Source organism: Sinocyclocheilus rhinocerous, unplaced genomic scaffold, assembly GCF_001515625.1.
Source record: "Sinocyclocheilus rhinocerous isolate Xijiao unplaced genomic scaffold, SAMN03320098_v1.1 scaffold669, whole genome shotgun sequence".
NCBI classification, from domain to species: domain Eukaryota; kingdom Metazoa; phylum Chordata; class Actinopteri; order Cypriniformes; family Cyprinidae; genus Sinocyclocheilus; species Sinocyclocheilus rhinocerous.
Genome location: NW_015664986.1, coordinates 18,908 through 42,264, shown reverse-complemented (window position 1 = coordinate 42,264; position 23,357 = coordinate 18,908). Strand labels below are relative to the sequence as shown.

The following is a 23,357-nucleotide window of genomic DNA, read 5'->3' as shown; positions in this document are numbered from 1 at the left end:
TTGAGGCCTTTACGACTGGTAGAGCGCCACCTATGGTCCGATCTCCATGAAACTTTGCATGCTTGTTAAGAGTCATCTGACACATGTTTTCACCAAGTTTCATAAAGTTTTGAGTTTTTGTTTAGGTTTTATAGGCTTTTGGGTATATCTAGCCACACCCCTTTTCTAAATGACCCCGTTATAAGTAACCAAAGCTCTGGATCTAGAGAGTCCAGAGAATATCCTTACAGACCTTTAAGGCCCTGAGTCGAACATGCCCACCGAGTTTCGTTCCGATTGATCTCCGTTAACCTTGTTTAATAGGTGCTTACACTTGTTTGGCCAATGGCGGCCATAATGAACTTATCCACGACATTCTAATTTATTGAGATGCACCTGTAAACTCCTTAAATGAGCTGTATATGCTCAAGTGTTGTTGCTGCTTCTGGAAACCTGTTTGCTTTGACTTCATATATCTGGTGTTTATTCTTTTAATGTGTTGTAGCCTGGAAAATTTATTGTGCATACACATTGTATCTCTGTGTGTTGGAGATTTGATAAAAAAAAATATATATATATATTCCTGTTGTAGAAAACGTTGTGGCACCAAGATAGGCTACTATGAAGGGGGGCCCTTGGGTTTGCTATAGCCCCAGGGCCCCATGTGTTCTTAATCCGGGCCTGGCTGTAGACTGCATGTTGCTCCAGCTGTATAAACATAGATCGGTAAATGCTACTGCTAATATGGAGTTTTTGCTATTTATAATTGCAATTTAAGAGTAAAAGAGCATCCTGTGCAATACAGAATTAATTTTAGTGCACAGGATGCTCCTTTACATACTCTGCTATACGCAATGCTTGTGAAACTTGCACTGTGGTTTCCTGCTCCAAATGATGTCACCACAATGTACCCTTTTTAACACTTGAGCTGCAAGTCAAACAATGTAACGTCGCCTGCATTGCTGTATTTAACACAGTGGACTTCCATACATATATTAATACAGCAACCCGAATGCTTGAACTCTGAATTTAAGAACAATAAAGAGCCAACAATAACAATCAGATGCATAAGAATTAAAGCAAAAGGCTGACAAGGTTTTACAGTGAAATTTAGTAACTGCAAGATATGGTGTTAACAGTAAAACTAACCTACAAAATAACCTGAAAATAACCTACAATAAGATTGCTCAAAGCCAATTAAAACATAGACAGAGAAACATCACAAAATGAAACACCTCAGGTCTCACAAACGTGTCAAGACACAATAGTGTTTTTTAAGGGAAATATTTATGAATGGCCATATCGGTATGTGTATTTATTTATTTATTTTATTTTTTTGTCAGATCTTATTATCTTCAGTCCATAGGTACACAGACTTTTTTTTTTCCTCATAGAGCTTCATGGCCGCCTGTCAGTTTGTGAAACAGCTCTTCATTCAGAGTGTCACTCTGCTCCCGACTTCGAGTGGACATGAAGATGTAGCCACCGATGTACTCGTGGACAATCTTACAATCTGCTGTCACACAGCTGAAGGCGATGTTCACATTGCCATCAAACTCAATGGCAACCTGGTACAGATATGGCAGGAATTTATTATTTTACACCGTGATATTTATATTAACATGAGAGCTTGGAAAAACTGACAAATCTCATTGGTATAGAATAATATAAAGTCGGATTACCTGTTTGATGTCCCAGTTGACATTCCATTGCCTCATGGTGTTGTATCTCCAGGTTTTCACAACATCTCCAACACTCAGGTCAATGCGGATTAAACGATTATTGGCAATGCCAAGCACTTCATCCTTACGGCAACCCTTAAACCTTATGTGGACAAAAATAATGTGTTTTTTGATAATGTCACTTATAATGTGATATTATTTTGGTTAAATTATGTCATACTGAATTTTCAGTCCACACTGAAAATTCCAAAAGACAAATGGCACTTTAAATACCAGGATAATGTACTTAAGTATGGAATGTTGGACACTTCATAGACTCAACTGTCGCAAGGAGGCTATCACACTTGAAGATGCATGACAAAATAACCTTTAAAAATGTATGCAATAGTTGATTATATAAGTATAAAAAGTACACAGGCAGTGTATAAGTGCATAGTGCATCATTTGAGGTGTAATTTGTTTTATTTGTTTTTGTTTCCTTTGTTGCCTTGGTTTCTCCTGCTGTTCATTTCTTGTCATGGATACCCATGTTATTGTCAGTGTCTCAGATAGTTCCTTGTTTCTCCCCTTGTATATATAGCCTTCTGTTTCAGTTGTTCTCTGTCCATTCTCGTCAATGTCTCATTAGTTGCTGGATGTTGGTTTATTTTGGTTACTTTGCACCCTAGTGTTACACCCATAATTAGTGTGGCCCTTATTGGTTAAAGTACATTGAAAGATAAAATTGCAAGAAAAAAAAAAAAAAATACAAAAATACCTGCGAAATATAAAAACAACATTTTATTTTTATTAAAGATTTTATTTTTGGCATTTTATGTTTTTATTTCAATAGGACAGTAAGTGGACATGAAGCGAAGTGGGACGGGATCGGGAAAGGTCCGCAAGCTGGGACTCGACCTCGTGATGCCCAACAGTGTTACAGTATATGTCAGTGCACTGCCCACAAGGCTATCGCCCCCAATGTAATTTAACATTGTTAGACTAACAACACTGTTCTGTGTTGTTGTTTTTAACCTAATTCACAGTTTACTAATGGTTTTGTATAATTATTAATTACATGCTGTTATGGTCATTAAGACAGAATTTCAACTTTGTTGAGCACACCCTAAACGCTGTCCAATCTCAGTGAAATTTGGTTTGTTTCCATTTCTCATGAAGGAGAGTTGACTGGGTGGGTGGTTGGGGGGATACATCCAAAATCAACAGAAAACAACCAGTTTTAGCATTTAATGAGATATATAATTTATGTTTGTTTAAATGTCAGGCTTTTATGAAAATTACTTTTGCAGATCAACTCAGTGCCCACTTGGGAATCTCTTAGAACAGCCTCTAAATCACAAAATGCAACATGAAATGTAGAGATAAGGCACAGTTGAACTTTGCAGTATTTTTTATTTCTTTGCAGATTCCCAAGTTCTTATGGTTTAAATTAATTTATGCCTATAAGCTACAAAATACATGGAAGACTGAATCTTTGCAGCATTTAAATATTTATAATACTCTGAAATAGTAACAGTAAATGCATTAATGACATATGTTCTTGCTTCGGCCCATAATTTGAAAATATATAATTTGATCTGAAGACAGTGCATTATTTTAGTGAAAACTTGATTAACTTCAGTCAATTCCACTGTTTTCCGTATATGAAAATGCATGATAATAACTAGCAGTCAAGTTTTACTTGGTTCATTGTTGGGGCAGTCATGGCCTAATGGTTAAAGAGTCGGACTTGTAACCCAAAGGTTGTGGGTTCGAGTCCGGCAGGAATTGTCGGTGGGGGGAGTGATTAACCAGTGCTCTCTTCCACCCTCAATACCACGACTGAGGACCCAGTCGTGTGGGTCAATGCGCACCCTTGAGCAAGGCACTGAACCCCCAACTGCTCCCTGGGCACCGCAGCAATACAGCTGCCCACTGCTCCAGGTGTATGTGTTCACTACTGTGTGTGTATTCACTGTGTTTGTGCAGATCGTCACCCTACTCGGTCACATGTCACTTCACTTAAAAAAAAAAAATGTCAGGATCTGAACCTCATGCATAAAATTACACTACCAAGACTCAGAGTGTTGAAGAAGAAGAAGTGCCAGAACTGGAGCCTATACTATGAAGCCGGTTTGCCAGGTAAGTTTCAATTTAGTTCGCACCAGCTATGGGTTTTGGGCACAGTGAAAGTGGTTTGGCTTTTAAGGGTGTTCGTTGCCATAGTAACTTACGCTCCAGAGCTAAATTGCTCCTGGGCAGGATATGTTCTGGTTTAGAGATCTCAAACCAAAATTTGACCAATCAGCTTTGAGCAAAGTGACACATATGTGACAGTTTCCCTTGCTCCAAATTAAAATTCACTATATATTATATATTGTATAACAGGTTTAAAGATAAAGATCTGGCTTTTAGTGATGATTATTTATTATAATTATTTTATATAATTTATCATTATTATACCCGTTATCCTTTACACAAGTCATTTTAGTTTACTAATTATTATTAAGGTTTTATTTTAAATTAATATAAATATATAATACGATGTATAAATAAGCTTTAGAATCAATAGATAAAGCTTTAAACTTTAAAGCTTTAAAAATAGGTGTATGACACGCCTACAGGGCTCTGCCTACAGAGAAATTTTACTAAACTCACCTGACTACAATATAAGAGAGGCCAAAGTCAGGCAGAGCCTGCCAGATCTGAAGGAACTTCTGAATGGCATCTGTTAATGAGAGTTGAGCTACGTTCTGATAGGCCTCCAGGATCCTCGGCGTGAGCTGAACAATTAGAGGGAAAGAGAGACCAAACTGAGGCCTGTCCACACGTACACGGGTATTTTTATAAACAGAGTTTTTCCTTCTTCCATTTAAAAAAAAATCTCCGTCCACGGGAAAACACATAAGCATACTACGAAGCCCTGCCAAGAGCATGCCAAACCAACAGGTGGCGATATAATCTCAACCGTAAAGCCATGTTGGGCAATTAGAAGCCTGAAAAAGTTTCCAGTAGGCGGAGATAACAGCGCATGCTCCGACGTCATAAGCCAAAATCTCCGGTTTCGCTGTCTACACGATAACACTGCAACCCGAGTTTTTGAAAATCTTTACCCTGGCAGGAGTTTTCAAAAATATTGGGTTTCAGTGAACTGGTGCTGCGTTTGCATGTGGACGAACAGCCAAATCGCATAGAAAAAGCTGCGGTTTTGAAAATACCCGCGTTCGTGTGGACAGGGCCTTAAGTTCAAGAGAAACAAAAAGCATTGAAGATTACATGTTATATAATGGTTACACTATTTTGATAATCCACTTTAGACATTTTACTAATTATAAGTAACTTTGCAACTGCATTTCTACTAACTCTAATTAGAGTAGGTATTAGTAGACTGGTAACACTTTATTTTAAGGTCCAAATCTTACTATTAAGTAGCGGCTTATTAGCATGCATATTACTAGCATACTGGCTGTTTATTAGTTTTACAGATCTTCTTTATGCACCAAGAGCTTGTAACACTCCAAAGAGAAAGGAAAATTTGAAATGGCATCATATGACCCCTTTAATGCTTTATTCTGCATGACCATATTCTAGATCCCTTAACCCTACCCAATACCTAAACTTAGCAATTACCTTACTTAATATTAATAAGCAGCAAATTAGGAGTTGAGGGGAAAACTCTTAGTTAATTGTGAATATGTGTTCCTTAATCTAAAGTGTTACCAGTAGACTGTTAATTTAGGGTTAGTAGAATAAATTGACATGTACTTGCAAAGTTACTGATAGCTGATAGAATGTCTGTCGGGGGACTATTAAAATAAAGTGTTAGCAGATATTAAGCAGACAGTCTACTAATACTCCAATGACTGCTAGTTTGTATGTAGTTGCAAAGTAACTTATAGTTAGTGGAATAGTGTTACAAATAATGCAGTAATTAACCAGTTCAAACATGTATTCTAAATGTGGTACCTGCTTGGGTTTGTACTTCTTCTGGTAGCGTGGAGAGACAAGGCTGTGTGTATTGATACTTTCATCTGTCTGAGCTGTGTTATTACTAGCTGTGGTTTTCTGCATGGCCAAGAACGACTGAATACTCTGCACCTCACTAGAGAATGAGCTGTCAGCTAAAGTCTTGCCCCTCGAAGCCAAACGACATGCTGCCATCCATCGGCTGTACTGCTGTTCCTAAAATAAGACAGAGAGTCAGAGTTTTTCTGTAGTTTTATGTAACATAGACACAATGTACTGCTGTCCAGTTTTGGTGAACCTGTATTACTCACTGTACAGACCTGGTTCTACAAGGGTGCCAAGGACATTTTCTGTGGTGCCATCAGCCAATCAGATTTCATATATTTGCTTGCATAGCATTTATTATGCTATTTAGAATTTCCAGATCTGAAAGCTCATATTTCTCATGGTGTGCTAAATTAAATGCTCATATCTCCAGCCGAGAAATGTTTCTGATAAAGAAACTACATCCAATATTCCTGGCATATTGGAAAGATCTAACAGTGTTGGTGTATCTAATCTAAAAAAGCCATTGGCACCAGTGGTCTTTATAATCTACTTAGGCTTTCCCAAAAACTTAAGTACTTTGAAAATACCAAGATTTTTTTTACACAATATTTTGATGCATTTTCTGATACATGAAGTGATAAAAACAGATGTCTAAAAGCCTTTACTTCTAATATGTTAACAAAATAAAACAAATGTTGAACCTGGCTGTATCCCCTTCTTTTCTTGAAATGTATGAAAATTCATGGATATTTATTTAGATCACTTAGGGTATGTTTACACAACAATGATTGTAGTCTTTTTTCTTTTTTATTTCTTTTTCATTTTTTAAAGGTTCATGTACAGACAACAGTGTTGTCAAAATGACCGGCAGAAGTTGTCAAAGTAGTGAAAACTACTAAAATGTTGTGTAGGCCAGTAGTTGGCGATGTCACATTGTAAAGAAGCACTACGTGCCTACACACATCCGCATTCCTATAGTATGAACATGAATAACGAAAGGGTATAATGTTTTCACAAAGTTGTGTTTTCTTAGTTTACAATGGAGACAATAACAGTATTTTTTTTTTTCATAAAAATTGCAGTTTCATGCCTCCAAAACGCCATTGTCATGTAAATGAACAGCTAAAATGCATAAAAAGTTTTCTGTTTTTAGTTTAAAATGATGTGGTGTAAACGCCCCCTTAGATTATAATGTCTGAATGCTTTTATGTGATGTTTTACTGCCATGTTATTGACTCATTAGGTCTAAATTGGCCACTACATACATACTGATGTCAGTTGAGCTGTTCTACACAAATAATCATTGACTTACATGCTCACAGCGCAAGTAGACCTCATTCATGCCCTCTGGCCCGGGTATCAGCAACCTGATACAAAACTTCTGCCCAGCAACACTCACATCAGGGGCCACCTCACAACCTGTGTTGATGAAAAACTGTTGTGCACCTGTGTGATGTGTATATACACATTTTAACATCCATGAGAGTGTGATCACCTTTAAGGTTCATTTGTTGAATTGGCTCTTTAGAACTCTCCTCCTTACTCTTATAGTAGGAGATGGTCGTGTCCTTAAATGTAAACCAGTATTGTTTATATCCTTTCAGTGTCAGCCTCTTGGGTCTGAAAAAAGGTGAAACCACAAAAATATTAGTCATAAAAGTCAGGTTTACAGTGGTGGCTAAAATTATCAGAACACTAGTATTTTCACCAGCTAAAAAATGGTGTTAAGTCAGTTATTTCTATCTTTTGCTGTAGTGTGTCAGTAGGAAATATCAGTTTACATTTCCAAACATTCATTTTGCCATTAATTGTAATAATCCAGTGAGATTTATTTTGCACAAGGAGTCTGACAACAGCCAGTGCTCCACACAGAGATCTGATCTCTTCATCATCCAGTCTGTCTGGAATGACATGAAGAAACAGAACAAACTGAGACAGACTAAATCCAGAAGAACTGTGGCAATGTCTCCAAGATTCTTCAAGAAACCTACCTGCAAAGCTACAGTACTGTTAAAAGTTTTAGACACTGGTGTAAAAATGCCGTAAAATGAGGATGCTGTCAAAAATAAGGTCATAAATTGATTTTCTTTATCGATTAACTTCTATTAACTAAATTAAATCAACATTTGATGTGACCATCTTTTGCGTTTAAAGCAAGTTTTGCCCTTGCACTTGCACATAGTTTCTAAGGTAGCTTTGCAGGTAGGTCTTTTTGGCCACCACTGTATTTGTATAGCACTTTACACAATACAATACACATTGTTTCAAAGCAGCTTTATTTTATTTTATTTTTTGTATTTATGTGGGACGGAAGCTGGGTTTTGTGTCTTACCTGAATATTTTCAAGTAGTCATGTAGTTCTGGTGCCGTCATTGTTTCCTGTGTGGACACTTGAGATGTTAGATATGCAAACCGTTCACAGATCATCAAGACAGTGATTTTGGGCTGTTTTGAAACACCTATAGTATATGAAGCTCTATAAATGCTACTGTATCATATTTGATTACACAAAATGATGATACTTCTAAGACCTCTAAATTATTGTTACAATTATCAACATGATCAAAACTTTGCTGAAAAACCTGTCGTAGACAATCTGCTATGTACTTTCTGCCATCTGGTTGATAGTTCATACTTTTTAGCAAGTAGAAGGCCTTTTAGTTATAGTTTAGTATAACTGTAAAAAATTTCCACCTTAAGGGCGTGGTACACATATTATTTTTGGATTGTTTTAACCTTTTTATGGATGCAGAATTTTGTCCCGTCTGAAAATAAAAAATAAAAAATTGGGTATTAATAAAGACACATTGACCGTGACATATGTTTTTGCTGTGAAATCTTTACTGATTTTTATAAAGTAAACATGTTACATTTTATATTGTTACACTAATATAATTTAATATTTTTTATTCAATTAAATATTAATGAATTGAAAGTAATATTTCAAGATGAACACACACTGAACTGAAGCAATTTATGTTTACTTGATTATCCATGCATCATTTTTAGAAAAAATCATAATAAAATTTATCAAATATGATACTTCAGGGTTTAGAGGAACTATTATTTGTACATTTCTCAATTAATGCATCAATATATTGCATTAAATAATCATCTTGCATCATTAAATATTATCCTATTAAGATGTTAATGGGGGATATAGAGTGAAGACCGATCTTTATATGCATTTTATGTAAGTAGTCTGCTATATGGTTATATAGATCTCATTAACTCGCAATGGAGTCCAAACCTTCTGCTGTCAGTCTAAAGGTCTAGTTACGCAGGACTTAAGTCTCACCTCTGCCTTCCCCTTTGTGATCCTCTGATCATCCCTTGGATTTGGCTGCAGTGGTGGACTGTTTCTCAGTATACATCTCTCCCACAGACTCTGATTCTGACTCTCACTTGGTTACTGTGTTTGATTAGACTGTCTTTGTTTGATTTGACTTTACACTCTGGCCAGTATTGTGACGTGACATGTGGCCAAGTATGGTTACCCATCCTCTGCATTTAACCCATCCTTAGTGCACACACACAGCAGTGAACACACACACACCGTGAACACACACCCGGAGCAGTGGGCAGCCATTTATGCTGCGGCGCCCGGGGAGCAGTTGGGGGTTCGGTGCCTTGCTCAAGGGCACCTCAGTCGTGGTATTGAAGGTGGGAGAGAGCGCTGTACATTCACTCCCCCCACCTACAATCCCTGCCGGTACGAGGTACCTTTGGGTTACGAGTCCGACTCTCTAACCATTAGGCCACGACTTCCCCAAACTGAACCCCGGTCTTCCGCGTGACAGGCGGAGATACTGTCCACTATACTAACGAGGAGTTGTTAGGGTTGTACATATAGTATAGACCCAGGTGAGATATCTGTATAGACCCAGGTGAGATATCTCCTGTCTACTCAGTGATGGAATTCCATAGAGTTATGCTGGGTCGTCATGACTGAGGAGGAGATTGCTGATGCTCTGGTTTCTCGGGTCAACCAAGCTCTTGGGCCAGCTTTGCTGAATCTAGATCAAGCAGAATTTTGGGTTCCCAACTGCCGCCACTGTTTGTCCTTCCCACAAGCCTTGGATCAACAGCTGTTTACTGTTGTGAGCCTGCTGGTCAGTTCTTCATGATTTAACGTGAAGTGGTGTTCTTTCTCTAGCCACAGACATACATCATGGTGAGGTCCAAGGTGGTCTCTCTCCTCAACGGATGGGTTGTGACTGAGAAGCTGCTGGGAACTGTCACGTAAGATTTGTAGTTTTTAAAGCAAAAAAAATCACACAAACCTGAAAGTACAACTGTAAACATCAAAAGGAGTACAAATCCTTCATGACAAAAGATTTTGTGACAAAAAGTAGGCAAGAGCAGTGCTAGTAGCTCTCAATCTCAATTTAAGAAGCAACAAACTCTGACCTTGTGCTTCCAAAGAGCTGATGTTTGAGCAATAAATTCACATGAATATAAGAAATCAAAAACTGCACTTTTAGATTTGTTTGACACTGTATGTACACTAGATTGTGTGATTCAGTAGTGCTGCATGGATTAATGCTGCCTTCACGTCCTATCGGAAATGTCCTATTTCCCACTTATGAAGTCATGAATAGGAGCTTGTCCTATTCAAGTGCTTTGTTGTCGGAAAGAACAAAATGTAGCATCCTATTGGTTTAGAATCATGTAAATATTCACTGTGCTAGGTAGTCAGCTTGCTGACAATTCTGGAAGTTTGGTCAAATACATGCTTGTTTCACTGTTTATAAAACATACAATATGCTTAAAATGATTGTTCATATATAGCAATACACTACTTTAGTGACAGAACAAAGTGATGTTGTTGTGGAAAAAACTAATAAAGAATAGCATTGACAGCAGTAATGGTTGTCCCCTCCACCGTGTTTAAAGTTTATGGCCCGCCCAACTCAGAAACTCTGGTATCAAAATGATCTCAAGAGTTTCCTAGTAGTAAATACAACTTGAGAGGCATTCACGTCTAAATTCCGATTAGGAAACTCGATTCCGATAGTACGTGAAGACAGGATAATTCCCTGATTGCACAAAAACGCAAACCACAACTCAGCATGTGAAAGCAATGCTGAGAGAGATGTGTAAAATGACTTCATGTGTATATGGACTGACAATCATTAAGTTAAGTGGTCTAAATGTATTTATCTGTATTTATACATTCTGTGGAAGGCGTATGACCAAGAAATGTTCGTCCAATCAAAAATTAATTGGCTTTCCTACCTGCCTGTCAACATATGTATTTTGCATACCTCTGCGCACCCTGTTCGCGCAGACAGGATACGTTATCAGCGTGTTCACGCATGCTGTGCAGACAGAGCGAGAATGGCAGACAAACATCAACAACCCGATCTTCCTTCCTGGTATTGTAATACTTTTACTAACTGTACTATAAAGTTTTCTCACCGGTGAATGACACATGATGTAGCCCAATGCGGTTCCCAATTCTAGTCCTTGCGCCTCCCCGCTCTGCATATTTTGCATGTCTCACTTAGTTAACACACCCGATTCAGATAACCAGCTCGTTAGAAGTGAGCTACGTGCATGAACTGTGTTCCGATTGACATGCTCCCTACACAGTGTTCTTTGCTCCCTACTCCCTGAGCAGGGGAAATCCGTTTGTTTACTTCACTTCGGAACATTCCTTCGTGGATTTGCGCTGCGCACACAGACGAAACTTACTAGAGAAGTGTGACATAATATACCTCTGTAAATAAATACTATTTAATTTTACGTCTCGCACACATTAATGCCCTTTGTATGGAACATATATGCTCGCTTTGAACTGGAATCATGGCGGAATATCCGGTGAGGTCTACTTCGCAGGGCACTTACGGTCGAATAGAACAAACGTCGCACGTGATAAGAGATACATATGAAATGTGCATAAAGGGGGTGGGGGTTGGGGGGGAATGGAATTGGGAACCGCTGATGTAGCCTATTGTAGTAATGTTGTCTCTGGTATTCTGGTCTGTGAGCGTATATGCGTTCAGGGGGCGTGGCTTTGGACAGCGATTGCAGGGAGGGTGGGACATTCGCTTTCAGTGCTATCAGACTAAAGTTAGCATTTTCCGAGATCTCCTACTGCACTTTTAATTTTGTGATACAGGGGCATGCTTTTACCATTCCTTTCAATCATTGCCATCCACCTGGATAATCGCATAGTTTTGCACTTCAGAATCCAGGGTTCTTCCATCAGGTTATGGTTTGATTCTTCTAATCTCCCTTCTGCTTCCTGAGTGGCGGAAGGTGGCATCTAAGCCTGAGCCCATGCAGGTGGGTAGGTTGTGTCTTACTATGGAAGAGAACCAGTGGCATCCTTCCAATGGTCTGTGTCTTTCTGTCTAGTAAAAGCTCTTGCACGTGTATAACCAGGTGAGTTCTGGTAAGCAGAACTTCTGTCCTTCTATTTACTAGTCCTTGTAACCTCTTGCCAGTCTCATTGATATTCCACAACAGCACTCATCAATGCTCTTTGCTCATCGACTCAGGAGCTGAGGGTAATTTCATGGACATATTTGTCTGTGTCTGTCCAGCAGCTGGTATGATTTGTGTACCTTCGATACCTTGTATCTTTTTCCCCTCTCTCCAGGTGCACATCCAGAACATCAGATGCATGATCCAAAGGCTGCTGCACAACCAGATTTATATTAAGGCAGAAAAGTAATAATTCCATTTCCAACCAGTTCTGTTCTTGAAGTCCTTTATCTTGAGGGAAATGGTACTAATTGACCCTGCAGTGGTATAAGAGCTTTAACTATAGTAGGCCATTTGCCTGGCCTGTGCAAAGCCAACAACAATTCCTGGGCTTTGCCAAATTCTGTTGACAGTTTCTATGCAAATACGGCACTTTTGCTGCTCCAGATGATGGTCCCCCTCCTGATACCACAGCCCATGGCCTGGTATGGGCCTCCTTCCATCCATTGGCAATACTGTGGTCCTCACCATGGTGGATCAATCCTCCAAGGTGGTCCATTTTGTTCCCATTCCTAAACTCCCATCTACTAGAGCATTGGTTCTCATCTCTGGTCCTGGGAACCCACAGAACTGCATAGAACTATCACATTTTTTTTAACATTTCCCACATAATTACCCAACAAATACTAATATAGTTGGTTTAGTTTAACACACAATAACACTACAACAGGGCACGTTGTCATAGTTGTCACAATGGGAACCTACTGTGTTTTATGGACTGGAAGCAACCCTGCTCACGTAGGGTTACATTCCTGCAGACTTTAGCTCCAATCCTGCTCCAACATCTGCATGTATTTTTCTAGTCATCCTGAACACCTTGATTAGCTAGTTCAGATGTGTTTGATTAGGTTTGGAGCTAAACTCTGCAGGAGCAGGGTTCCCACTGTGATAAGTTACCCAAAATAGTATGACAACATGCCTTGCTATAGTGTCACTGTGTGTTACATGAAGTGTGTGTTATATACTCGTATTTCCTGGGCAATAATAGAGGAAATGTTCAAAATCGCTGTGATAGTAAAGACTTTCCCAAGACTTGCATTATAGACTGCTTTAGGAGAGAAAACCAACGGAGCTACCCAGAATTAAACATATTATTCAGTAACTATTGATACCTATTCAATACTAAAATAAAGATTTTATTTCAGCTAGTCTGTAAAAGAAGCACACTAGAACAAACAAAAGTATACACTGGAACAATCCAGAAAAGCAAGGAATATGTTAGCACATGATTAGTTTGGTGTAGACTTGTCCTACTGTTTTGATCATGTGAATATGTAAATGCATGACTCTACAGGCTTTGTTAAACTTGTTTTTTGAAGAGCTGTGTATATGTCATGAAACTGACCAGCATGTCATCTGCACTGCTCTCTCCTTCCATTTTCACCTCCAGACACTGTAGAGCCGAATCCAGATCTTCCATAGCTGGACAAGATGCCACAAACTGCTCTGTCAGAGATACTTTCCCAATGTGGTACTGATGTAATCACACACAGAGAGATCATAAAACGTAAAAACACTTTTCACTATAGCTCCAGTTGTGTTAGAACATTGTTCACAATCTCAGTGATCACAATGATAGATCACTGTCCATTTGTATGGTGAGTTGATATCTGTTCTCTATCACCTATACCTGCAAGGCAGCGAAGACCATCATCTCCTCCTCAGTGCATTCAATTTCCTCCAGCAGAATGGCCCACCTTGCCTGTTCATACAACTGCGTCAGCCGCACCACGTCAGCCTGGCAGATAGATTCATGTGTTTTTTTCATAATTTTATGGGGGGGAAATAGGAAAGGACAATAAGATCCAATAAGAATTCAACATTTAAATAAAATGTAAATAACAAATTTAAATAAAATATAAAAATATATACAAGTACAGTAAATACATAAATACAAAATTCAAGATGCTGTACCAACCTGTGGTATGATGTCATGAAAAGTATAGTATTTGAAACGCAGTAAGAGTTTATCATTTTCTTTGACTCCCTGTTGTAGAAGAGAACGGGACGAATCCAACCACCTGAGCAGAGATTTCAGAACAAAACAGAACAAGCATATTCTCAAATATTTTCAATGCATTGTATTTGGGGTATGGAGTGCAGATTTATGTAAAAAATGAAGCTTTTCAGTATGAGGGTGCAACAAAAAATGAGAAAAAGTGACAAGGAGTGAAGCAGTGAATATTTTCTGAATGCACAATACAGTACCTTTTTTGCATACACAATATGCAATATTTCACTGAATTTAGTCATCCTGAAAACCAGATGTTGCCAAGTGTATTACCCTACCTGCTGTTAATATGTGCTTTCTCCATTATGTTAGTTGTCCGATACAGCTTAGCAATGGTCTCTGGTGCTGGAGCAGGCTGACTGACCACCAGCATTTTGTACACAGCCTCAGTTTCAGGCGTTTCAGCAAAGAAAGCAGGCATGCCATTGGCTAGCTTCAGGATTGTGCCTGCAATTGCATAAATTAACATCAGAGCAGCTTTACCTGACCTTTACTTGTTTGTGTGTATAAGTAAATAAATATCATTTGTTTATTTAGTTAGTTAGTGTGTAAGCATACTTTGAATTGGGTCTTATATTTATGTGTATTGGTTTGGAATTTATATTTTCTTTATATGTATTGCTCACTTTTCGTAAGTGGTGCGCATGTGATGTCATACACCTCTTCCCCAACATCTTTATCTTTCTTTTTCTTCTTCTCTTCTACTGGCCATAGAAGGGATAGTTCCTCTGGGCGGCGAATGTCTAAAGAAGAGAAAACAAAAGTAGTCTTGTGCAATAGTCAAATCAAACCACATGTGTTTTGAAAAAGCTATAACTAGAGCTTTCATTTTTGCAGACATTGACCCGTCCTGAACTTACTGGTCATAAATTAACATAAACGAATGCATATTTTCAGCAACAGACTGTTTCTGTATAGATGATCCGAAAGTTAAAAGCTAGAAGAGCTATAGATGATTTGAACTCATCACTCACTCAGGAGTTTACATATGCCCATGACGGTGCGGAATACGGGGCTGGAGAAGCAGACTCTCATTCGGAGGATGATGCCGCTGGGCATTACCAACCGCAGGGGCTTGTGCTGGGGTGTGAGGCAGAGTCGGGCATCCGCATGAATCCCACATTTATCCAACGTCCAGGACGGTTTCAGTAACCACTGCTGCTTCTGTTCCCACCACAGAGCATGATCGGACCAATCCTTTTTTATTTCTAAAGAGGACAAAAAAATTTGTCGGTCTCCCTTACCTAGTTCCAGTCCATTTTATTTCCTCCATGACACACAAATAAAGATGTTTTGAAGAATGACTATAAAAATGAGAGAACTGCATTTAGTATTGTCAAATGTGCACCATATGTGATGTTTAAATATGTGCAAAATTATTGGGGTGGGGAATGGCATAGGGGGAAAAAATTATATATATATATTCACTCATTCTCATGTTGTTCCAAACTCGTATGACTATGTTTCTTCAAATATTTTGAAGAATGTTTTAACGGTTTCGGTCCATACATTTTAAGTCAGCGGGGTCCACACAACATTATAGAATCTCTTTAGCTTATTTATTTATTGTTTGTTTGCTCGTCTGTTTGTTATCATATCATATCGTATCATATCATAATTAACTACTGCTTTAATAATGACACATTGTATGTCCTTTTTTGTGGCTAGTCCAGTTGGTGTTAACTTTGTAAAATGTGGGGAAATGTATATTTATATAATAAAAATAACACATAAGTATGTAGAAAACTGTTACCAAAATGGATCTGAGAATTGCTTTGAAAGACCTGAGACTTAGACTCTGTGTTAGAGAGTTATGGACATGCCCGAAATCAGCAATCCTAATGCCCTTAAAGCCATTGCAAAAACTCTGAATATCATTTAAATTCACAAACATCAGACATCAACTCACGTGACTTTTCCACAACTTTGAGGATGACTCCACCAATATGTAGGTCCGAGGTGACACTGATTTTAAGAGGTGGGGCCTCCGGTCCCAGTTCCTCTACAGAGACGGACAGGTCCCACACTGCCATTCTAGTCTGAATACAGATGCCATAAGACGTCATGCTTCCACAATCTCAGCTATTTCCCTTTTTTATAGTTTTGCATTTAATCTGTTTAACCTGCTAACTTCTAACTAGCTTTAATCAGCACATTTACAGATAGGTGGCTGACAAATAACATGGAAATAACATGACATATAAAAAGTAATTAAAAATGATGTACTTTCTAAATCACGTATAACCTCGACCAGTTGAATGCTTCCACAATATCAGCTATTTCCCTTTTTTATAGTTTTGCATTTAATCAGTTTAACATGCTTTAACTTTAATCAGCACAATTTCAGATGGGTGGCTGCTAAATACAAATAACATGACATATATAAAACGTATTACATTACTTATTACTAATTACTTTCTAAATCCCGTATCAACCTTGACCAGTTGAAAAATACAAGAATAGGCATGAAACTGTAATTAAATTACAGAAAAAAAAAGAGTAATCCCTTGCTTTACTTTTTAAAGGGAAATTTAATTACAGTAATGAATTACATAGTAATGTATTACAACAATGTGTGTATACACACACACACACACACAGAGAGAAAGAAAGAGAGAGAGAGTTAAATTTAAATCTAATTTAAATTTGGCCTTGTATAAAAGTACTTTGCCTTTTTAAAACTTTCCCAGCACTTTTGTTCTCTAAAATTTGCTTGATTGATTTATTATCTGTGTAAAATGATATGTACATTATGTTAAATAAAAAGTCAACTTTACATTATATTAAATTACATAATAATCAAAAACATTAACCATTCAGAAAGACAAACTTGCTGTGTGAATTTAATGTGATCGGTGGCCTTTGCTTTCCTTTAAATATGTTTTTAAATGTTTTTAAGATTTATTTATCCTAAATCCTGTTTAGTAATGTAGTTGTTGAGATTAGGTATTGGGTAGCATTAGTGATGTAAAATATGGTCATGCCAGCAGAGTATGTGCTTTATAAGTAAATAACCAATATGCTAGTTATATGCATGCTAGTAAGCAACTAGTTAGTAGTGAGAATTGGTTCCTATACTAAAGTGGTACCAAAAAATCAAACCTTTGTTAATTCACATGTAGCAGGGTGCACCAGGAATATTTTACACTGTGATTAAAATAATAGGTAACACTTTATTTCGATAGTCCACTTTAGACATTCTATTAACAGTAAGTAACTTTGCAACTACATGTCAACTAGCAGTTAGTAGAGTATTAGTAGACTGTCTGCTTAATATCTTCTAACACTTTCTTTGTCAACTTATTCTACTAACCCTAAACCTACCCTAACAGTCTACTCTGAGAATTAGTTGACATGTAGTTACAAAGTTACTTATAGTTATTAGAATGTCTAAAGTGGACTATCGAAATAAAGTGTAACCAAATAATAAATAAATAAATAAACTTATGAAATCATTATGACAAAACAAAGATAATGTCACTACGGTACGATGTCTAGGCCTGAAGGCCCATGCGTGTGCACCTTCTCTTCTAAACCTTACAACAGCCATCAGACAAAACATCCCACCCTTCCTTTCTGTTGTTTCTTTTTTTTATTTCTGTTTCTTACCTCGTATGGTTGTGGTTCCAAAAATGTTAAGCGATGTACAGACTACGCCCTTAGTCTCTAGCACTTTCTATCTGCCTCTCTCAAGAACTTGTGAGACATGTGCTGTCACTTCCTCCCACTTTTTTCTGTCTTTCTCTGCTGAGGTTTCACCCCATCTATGCGAGTGAATGGCTCTTCTCTTTTTCAGACTGGTTTCTTAAGGGTTCAGTTACCCATAAATAGGTTTCTCTTCCTCTTCCTGTGATAGAGATGCACTTTTAAAATGAGAAAAAGCCATATACAGTTTTTATTCTTTGTTTAGGTATGCGGGTTTTTTTTAACAGAAGACATCTAGAAGACTTCTGCTCCCACAATACAGTTTAATCAATTTGACCTTTTCTCATGATTACTGCACTTATACATCAACTGTTAAACACGTAACTATATAGTGCTCTCTGCTGGATAGATTTGGCAGAACTGAGTTTATTTATTTAAAAGGTGATCAAAATCAATTACTATTATTGTATCAGTTTAGGATGAAAAAAAAAAACTTTAAACTACAATATATAACTGTTGGCTCTCTAGCGGTTAAAAAAGTACAACTTCATGCATCTTGCGAAAAAATATTGTTTTGCTTGTGCTTTGGCTCTGCTCCTCTGAGTAGATGAATGTGTTTCGAGGCAGAAGTGTACAGATAAAATACATTATATCAGAGCGGATGGACAAATAATTAAGGTGCGTTTTACACCCGGTGATTCCCGGAGGTTTGCCATAAATTTATAATTCATACCATCCATCCATTCATTTTTTTTTTTTTTTGTTAGATGACGTAATTTGAAGGATTAATGTTTTCCCATCTGTCATTATTAACATTTTGTTGTTGTTTATCAAAAATATTTAATTGTTTAAACTACAATTTAAAGTACAAAGAGCGTGTGAAACATATTGTAGTCAGAAGCTGCTTCCTTAATGGGATAGTTCACCCAAAAATGAAAATTATGTCATTTACTCACCCTCAAGCTGTTCCACACCTGTATGAGTTTCTTTCTTCTGCTGAACCCAAAAGAAGAATGTAAGTAGTTGGTGTTAGCCATTCCAAAGGACTTTAAGCGGGAAAAAAATACTACTCATGCAGGTTTGGAACATCTTAAAAGTAAATGACAGAATTGTAATTTTTAGGTGAACTGAACTATGCCTTTAAGTAAACCAACAGCCACAATATGTTGCTTCTACCCGTTTTGCTGGTTTCTATATCTGGTCCAAGTCGACCCAGCTGGTAAACCAGGATAGTACCACTTCATTACTAAAATCTTGGCAATACTTTCATAGATCTAACACGTCAGTGGATGATCAAGTGTTTGCTACAAGCTAACAACAAAACAATCCTTGACTGCATTGTACTATTACCAGAGTTACGTTTTAAGTTAATACTTATTGAGTTGACCAAAAGGATGTGGATATGTAAAAACATACATTTTAACATTAGATGCTATATTTTGGTGTTATATATAATGTACAGGTGCATCTCAATAAATTAGAATGTCGTGGAAAAGTTAATTTATTTCAGTAATTCAACTCAAATTGTGAAATTGCTTCAATGCAAAGGAAACCAGTGTGCCCGCCACGCCATTATTTGATGCGTAGTGACGGGTACAGGGCTGGACTGGGGTTAAAATTCGGACCTGGACAAATCCAGCCTATCCGGCCCTCAAGTTCCCCTGTGAATGTTTTGCTGTGTTATAGGGCCTTCAATTGGAGTAAGTAAATAAATAAATAAATGAGGACAAAAACAAATAATGATATATTACTGAATTCACAGCAAATGCAACAAACTAATAGCCTACTGCATTTTTGTCACATAGAAATGCACTTGACAGTATAAGCATTGATTTTGTGCTAGAACATAGGAAATTTACTGCTAATAAATGCTGTCATCCTTTTCTCACCCTCATGTCTTTCCAAACCTGTATGACTTACTTTCTTCTGTAAAACACAAAAGATTTTTTGTAGAATGTTACCAAACCATTTTGGTTACCCTTGATTTCTGCATGGACCGACATTTCTTGAATTTTTCAAAATATCTTCTATGTTCCACAGAAGAAAGAAATTCATACAGGTTTGGAATGACATGATGCTGAACTTCCTCAAGAAATTAATTAGTAAACATAATTTACGAAAAGTAACCTGCCAAATTGGCTAGTGATTTGACAGCGTTACCCGCCACAGCTGATTTTTACCCGCATTTGGCGGGTTGGCGGGTGTTAATTTCAAACCCTGCCTGTATTATATATAATTATATATTATTTTGTATATAATCGTTTTATAGTCTATACAGTATTTAATGCAATTACATCAGGAGTAATTGTAAGGCTGACGATACATGGGGCAACTTTTTTTGAGCAATATTGCTTGGGAACTTTCCCATTGTGATGGGTAACAAATGTCTATCTGGATATTTTAGATCGGACATGGACCCTGTGTCTCATCTGGTTGCCCGTTGACGGCAACATTGCCCAAAAAATTGCCCCGTGTATCATCAGCCTAAGCTACAAATTGGCTACAACAAGCTGACGGCAGATCAACACTGTATTAAGTGCATCGACTGACAAACATGCACAAAATGAATTTTAGCAAATGGCTGCAATATAACAAAGAGTGAAAAATTTAAGGGGGTCTGAATACTTTCCGTACCCACTGTATATATATGAATAGTAGACCGTAGCACGATTTTGCTTCTTGTTCAGTCGATTTACACTGAAAATTGATGGTCAAGCTGAACACATTGCATTGTGGAATACAGTACTCCAAACATTGTGTTGGGGTTGTATATTGCACATTGTATTGTTTCATAGGTCATCCTAGCATCCACTACATCCTGTTTAAATATTTAGCAAAACTTACATAATACAAAAATAGTATTAAATAGTAGTATAGAAATAGTAAGCGATATTGTAATGTACCATTCCAAACATGGAATGAACACAATAAATGCATGTTGATTTACACAAATGTCACACAACTTCATGGATCCAGAACTTTATTAAACTGATGGTTGCATTTCAATGTGGTGAAGCTGAAATCACAGTCAGTTAATCGATCGCAAACTATGAACCGAAGCCAAACAGGTGGGAGGCCCTCTGAGCTATGAAGCTCTCCCCCATGAATAGAAGTGCATTATACAGTCGTACAGTCGTGACATAAATTTTGTGTTTTGAAAAATTTGCTGCTTAAATTGTTGTGGCGTTCATTCACATTGTTTCTAGATTATGTCACTGCCAATACTTGCAGAAACGATGTGAATGAACACCACAACAGCTTAAGTAGCTAATTTTGCAAAACACAAAATTTATGTCACTGCCAATACTTTTGGCCACGACTGTATAGTACAATAATAGCGATGCATTCACATTCAGAGACAGACAGATTTCTAACAGGCCTACTATGTGAAAATGAACCACTGATGGCGAGCTGATGTCACAATACTTCCCTCCCCCTCTTCTCCAAAGAATGGAAGAAACAAAACCCCCCCACATACAAAAACCATAAGAGAACAGATTCAGAACGAATCTGCCAAATACTGAGCTGTAAAAAATACATACAAGAAAAAATAAAATAAAATAAAATAAAATAAATAAAACTGCTTTTAATATTAAAGGTTCAAACCCCACTCTTTAATACACTAATGTATGAAAAATAAAATGTCTGAAAACCATGACAACTGATAATAGTGAATGTAGTGCTGAGGCAATACTAATTGGCCACATTTTTAATCCAATTAAGGCTTCAAAAAAATTAAAAATAAAAGATTAATGGGATGAGTGGGAGGAGAAGCGTTAGGGTGCCTGTTAAATTTGGTGAATAATTTGTTTGGAATGCCGCCATCCTTCGTAGTCTTCTTGTTGCTGTTCTGTAGATGAATAATGTCCTGGGTTTACTTCTGGTTCCTTTGATCACCGAATTGCTATTAGCCCAACATCTATCAGTTTCTGAATTTTCTGAGCGATGACAGGGTTCTTTAGATGACTAGATGGACAGAAGGGAAAAAAATGAAATGAGACACTGAAAAATCCTAAATATTTACATTATATGAATGTCACAAATTAAAGAACATGTCTGGACACATTTTTAAATACTTTTCTTAAAGCAAAAAAAAAACAAACAAAAAAAAAAAAACATTTTTGTACCATTAAGAGTTTTTGTATTTGTCATGTTCATTACAATTAGGTATTCCCCCTAATTCTCATTACTGTATTTTTTTTTTTTTAACTTTGCATAAATTCTGGTAGTATTTGTTGTATTTCAAATCAGTTTGCTTACATTTCGTGAATTTTTTTTTTTTTAAATCTTAATTTGTTGTCAATCTCTTACCTCACATTTTAAAGGGTGGTCACACCACACTTCAGGATTCAGGATTGCAGATTTGCAGTAAGGTGAAGAATGCATGTTTTTACATTTTGGCTGTATTACAGGTTAAATTATGTTTAATATTTTTGTGTTTCACAAAAAAAAAAAAAAGACACTTCAGAGTGTGATGTCATATCACAGTTGCAGTACTTAAAGTCTACTGTGACGATGACTTTGTATCTCACTAATCTACACCCCCAGCTCAGTTCATGCAGAGACAATATTAGTTGAATCAAGAGTACTAGATAATGGAAACATCCAGTGCACTGGGGAAGCCAGATTGTGAACCACTGCAAAATACTGAAAATAATACTTGAATGGTTTCTTACTCGCTGAGGGCCTGTGGGTCTTTCTGCATCTGCTCTAAGATCATGCGCATGGCAGGATCACTCATGATCTGCTGCACCTCTGGGTCGGCCATAGCCCTCCGTTTCACTTCCTCTGGGCTGTCGTTACGCATTGCTTGGCTCACCATACAGCGTTGCAGACCCTCTGTGGCCTCCTGTAGTGAAAGAGGAATAGATAAATATAATGTTAGTATGTCAGGCCATCATCACCAGCACAATCCTCCTCAAACTCAGAGATAACAGAGCAGGTCATGTATACCTTTGAGTTGGAGTCAAGCTCGAGAGCTTTCTGGTACACATCCATTGCTTTAGAGAAATCCTTCATAGCCTCCAGTGCTGCTCCCTTGCGCGTGTAACCCTTAACTAAAAGTGAGTGGATAGTGTATGGTGTTTGCAATATATATATATATATATATATATCTCACACGGAAGCTGAGAAAACAAAATGTATAGCACTTACTGAAGTTTGGGTCCAGTTTGATGCACTCCTCACAGTCCTGATAAACAGACCAAGAGGTGATGGTTAACAGTGACAGGACAGGATGGTAAATAGGTCAACCAACTAGTCAATTAGTGACATCAAAGTAGAATCAGTTTTTCCCCTGTTATTGTGCTGTTAATTGTTAATGCTCTTAAATTTCTCAGAAAGTGTTAATGTGATGATGCTCTGAGAAGTTGCATCTATAAATTCCTTCCCTTTGAATCACGACAACTACAGCAATAACAACACTGTCTCTTGAACAAATTCAACATGCTCAAGTTTAGACTATTATAATCCGAAGATGTCCATTTTTTTTTTCTAAAGCCAATGATAGTTGTGCAATAGGACATAGAATAGTACAGATCAGACATTGACATATA

General features: G+C 37.4%; 2 protein-coding genes across 5 annotated transcripts in view; both read right to left on the bottom strand.

Moving 5' to 3' along the window:
- Positions 1-1,089: 1,089 nt before the first annotated feature.
- Positions 1,090-17,961, bottom strand: LOC107730539 (fermitin family homolog 3-like). Of its 4 annotated transcripts, XM_016541392.1 has the most exons (15): positions 17,767-17,961; positions 16,067-16,196; positions 15,132-15,365; positions 14,784-14,900; positions 14,436-14,604; positions 14,065-14,167; positions 13,777-13,884; positions 13,492-13,620; positions 7,987-8,033; positions 7,150-7,274; positions 6,967-7,073; positions 5,607-5,822; positions 4,299-4,423; positions 1,662-1,803; positions 1,090-1,547 (listed from the first exon to the last, which is right to left on the bottom strand). In XM_016541392.1, exons 2-15 carry the CDS (start codon positions 16,188-16,190, stop codon positions 1,368-1,370), a joined length of 1,926 nt encoding a protein of 641 aa, XP_016396878.1. In that variant the 5' UTR covers positions 16,191-16,196; positions 17,767-17,961; the 3' UTR covers positions 1,090-1,367. The 4 variants fall into 4 exon arrangements, with proteins under 4 accessions (XP_016396878.1, XP_016396876.1, XP_016396877.1 ...); XM_016541390.1 differs by lacking the exon at positions 17,767-17,961 and having other exon boundaries at positions 16,067-16,282; XM_016541391.1 differs by lacking the exon at positions 17,767-17,961 and having other exon boundaries at positions 6,967-7,100; positions 7,198-7,274; positions 16,067-16,282.
- A 3,108-nt stretch (positions 17,962-21,069) lies between these two features.
- Positions 21,070-23,357, bottom strand: part of LOC107730538 (stress-induced-phosphoprotein 1-like) — a 9,163-nt gene continuing 6,875 nt past the window's right edge. The window contains exons 7-10 of the mRNA XM_016541389.1: positions 22,957-22,993; positions 22,756-22,859; positions 22,479-22,651; positions 21,070-21,768 (exon numbers count right to left, since the gene is read on the bottom strand). Of these exons, the coding sequence (XP_016396875.1) occupies positions 21,696-21,768; positions 22,479-22,651; positions 22,756-22,859; positions 22,957-22,993 (387 nt within the window). The 3' untranslated portion in view covers positions 21,070-21,695. The remainder of the gene's footprint in view (positions 21,769-22,478; positions 22,652-22,755; positions 22,860-22,956; positions 22,994-23,357) is intronic.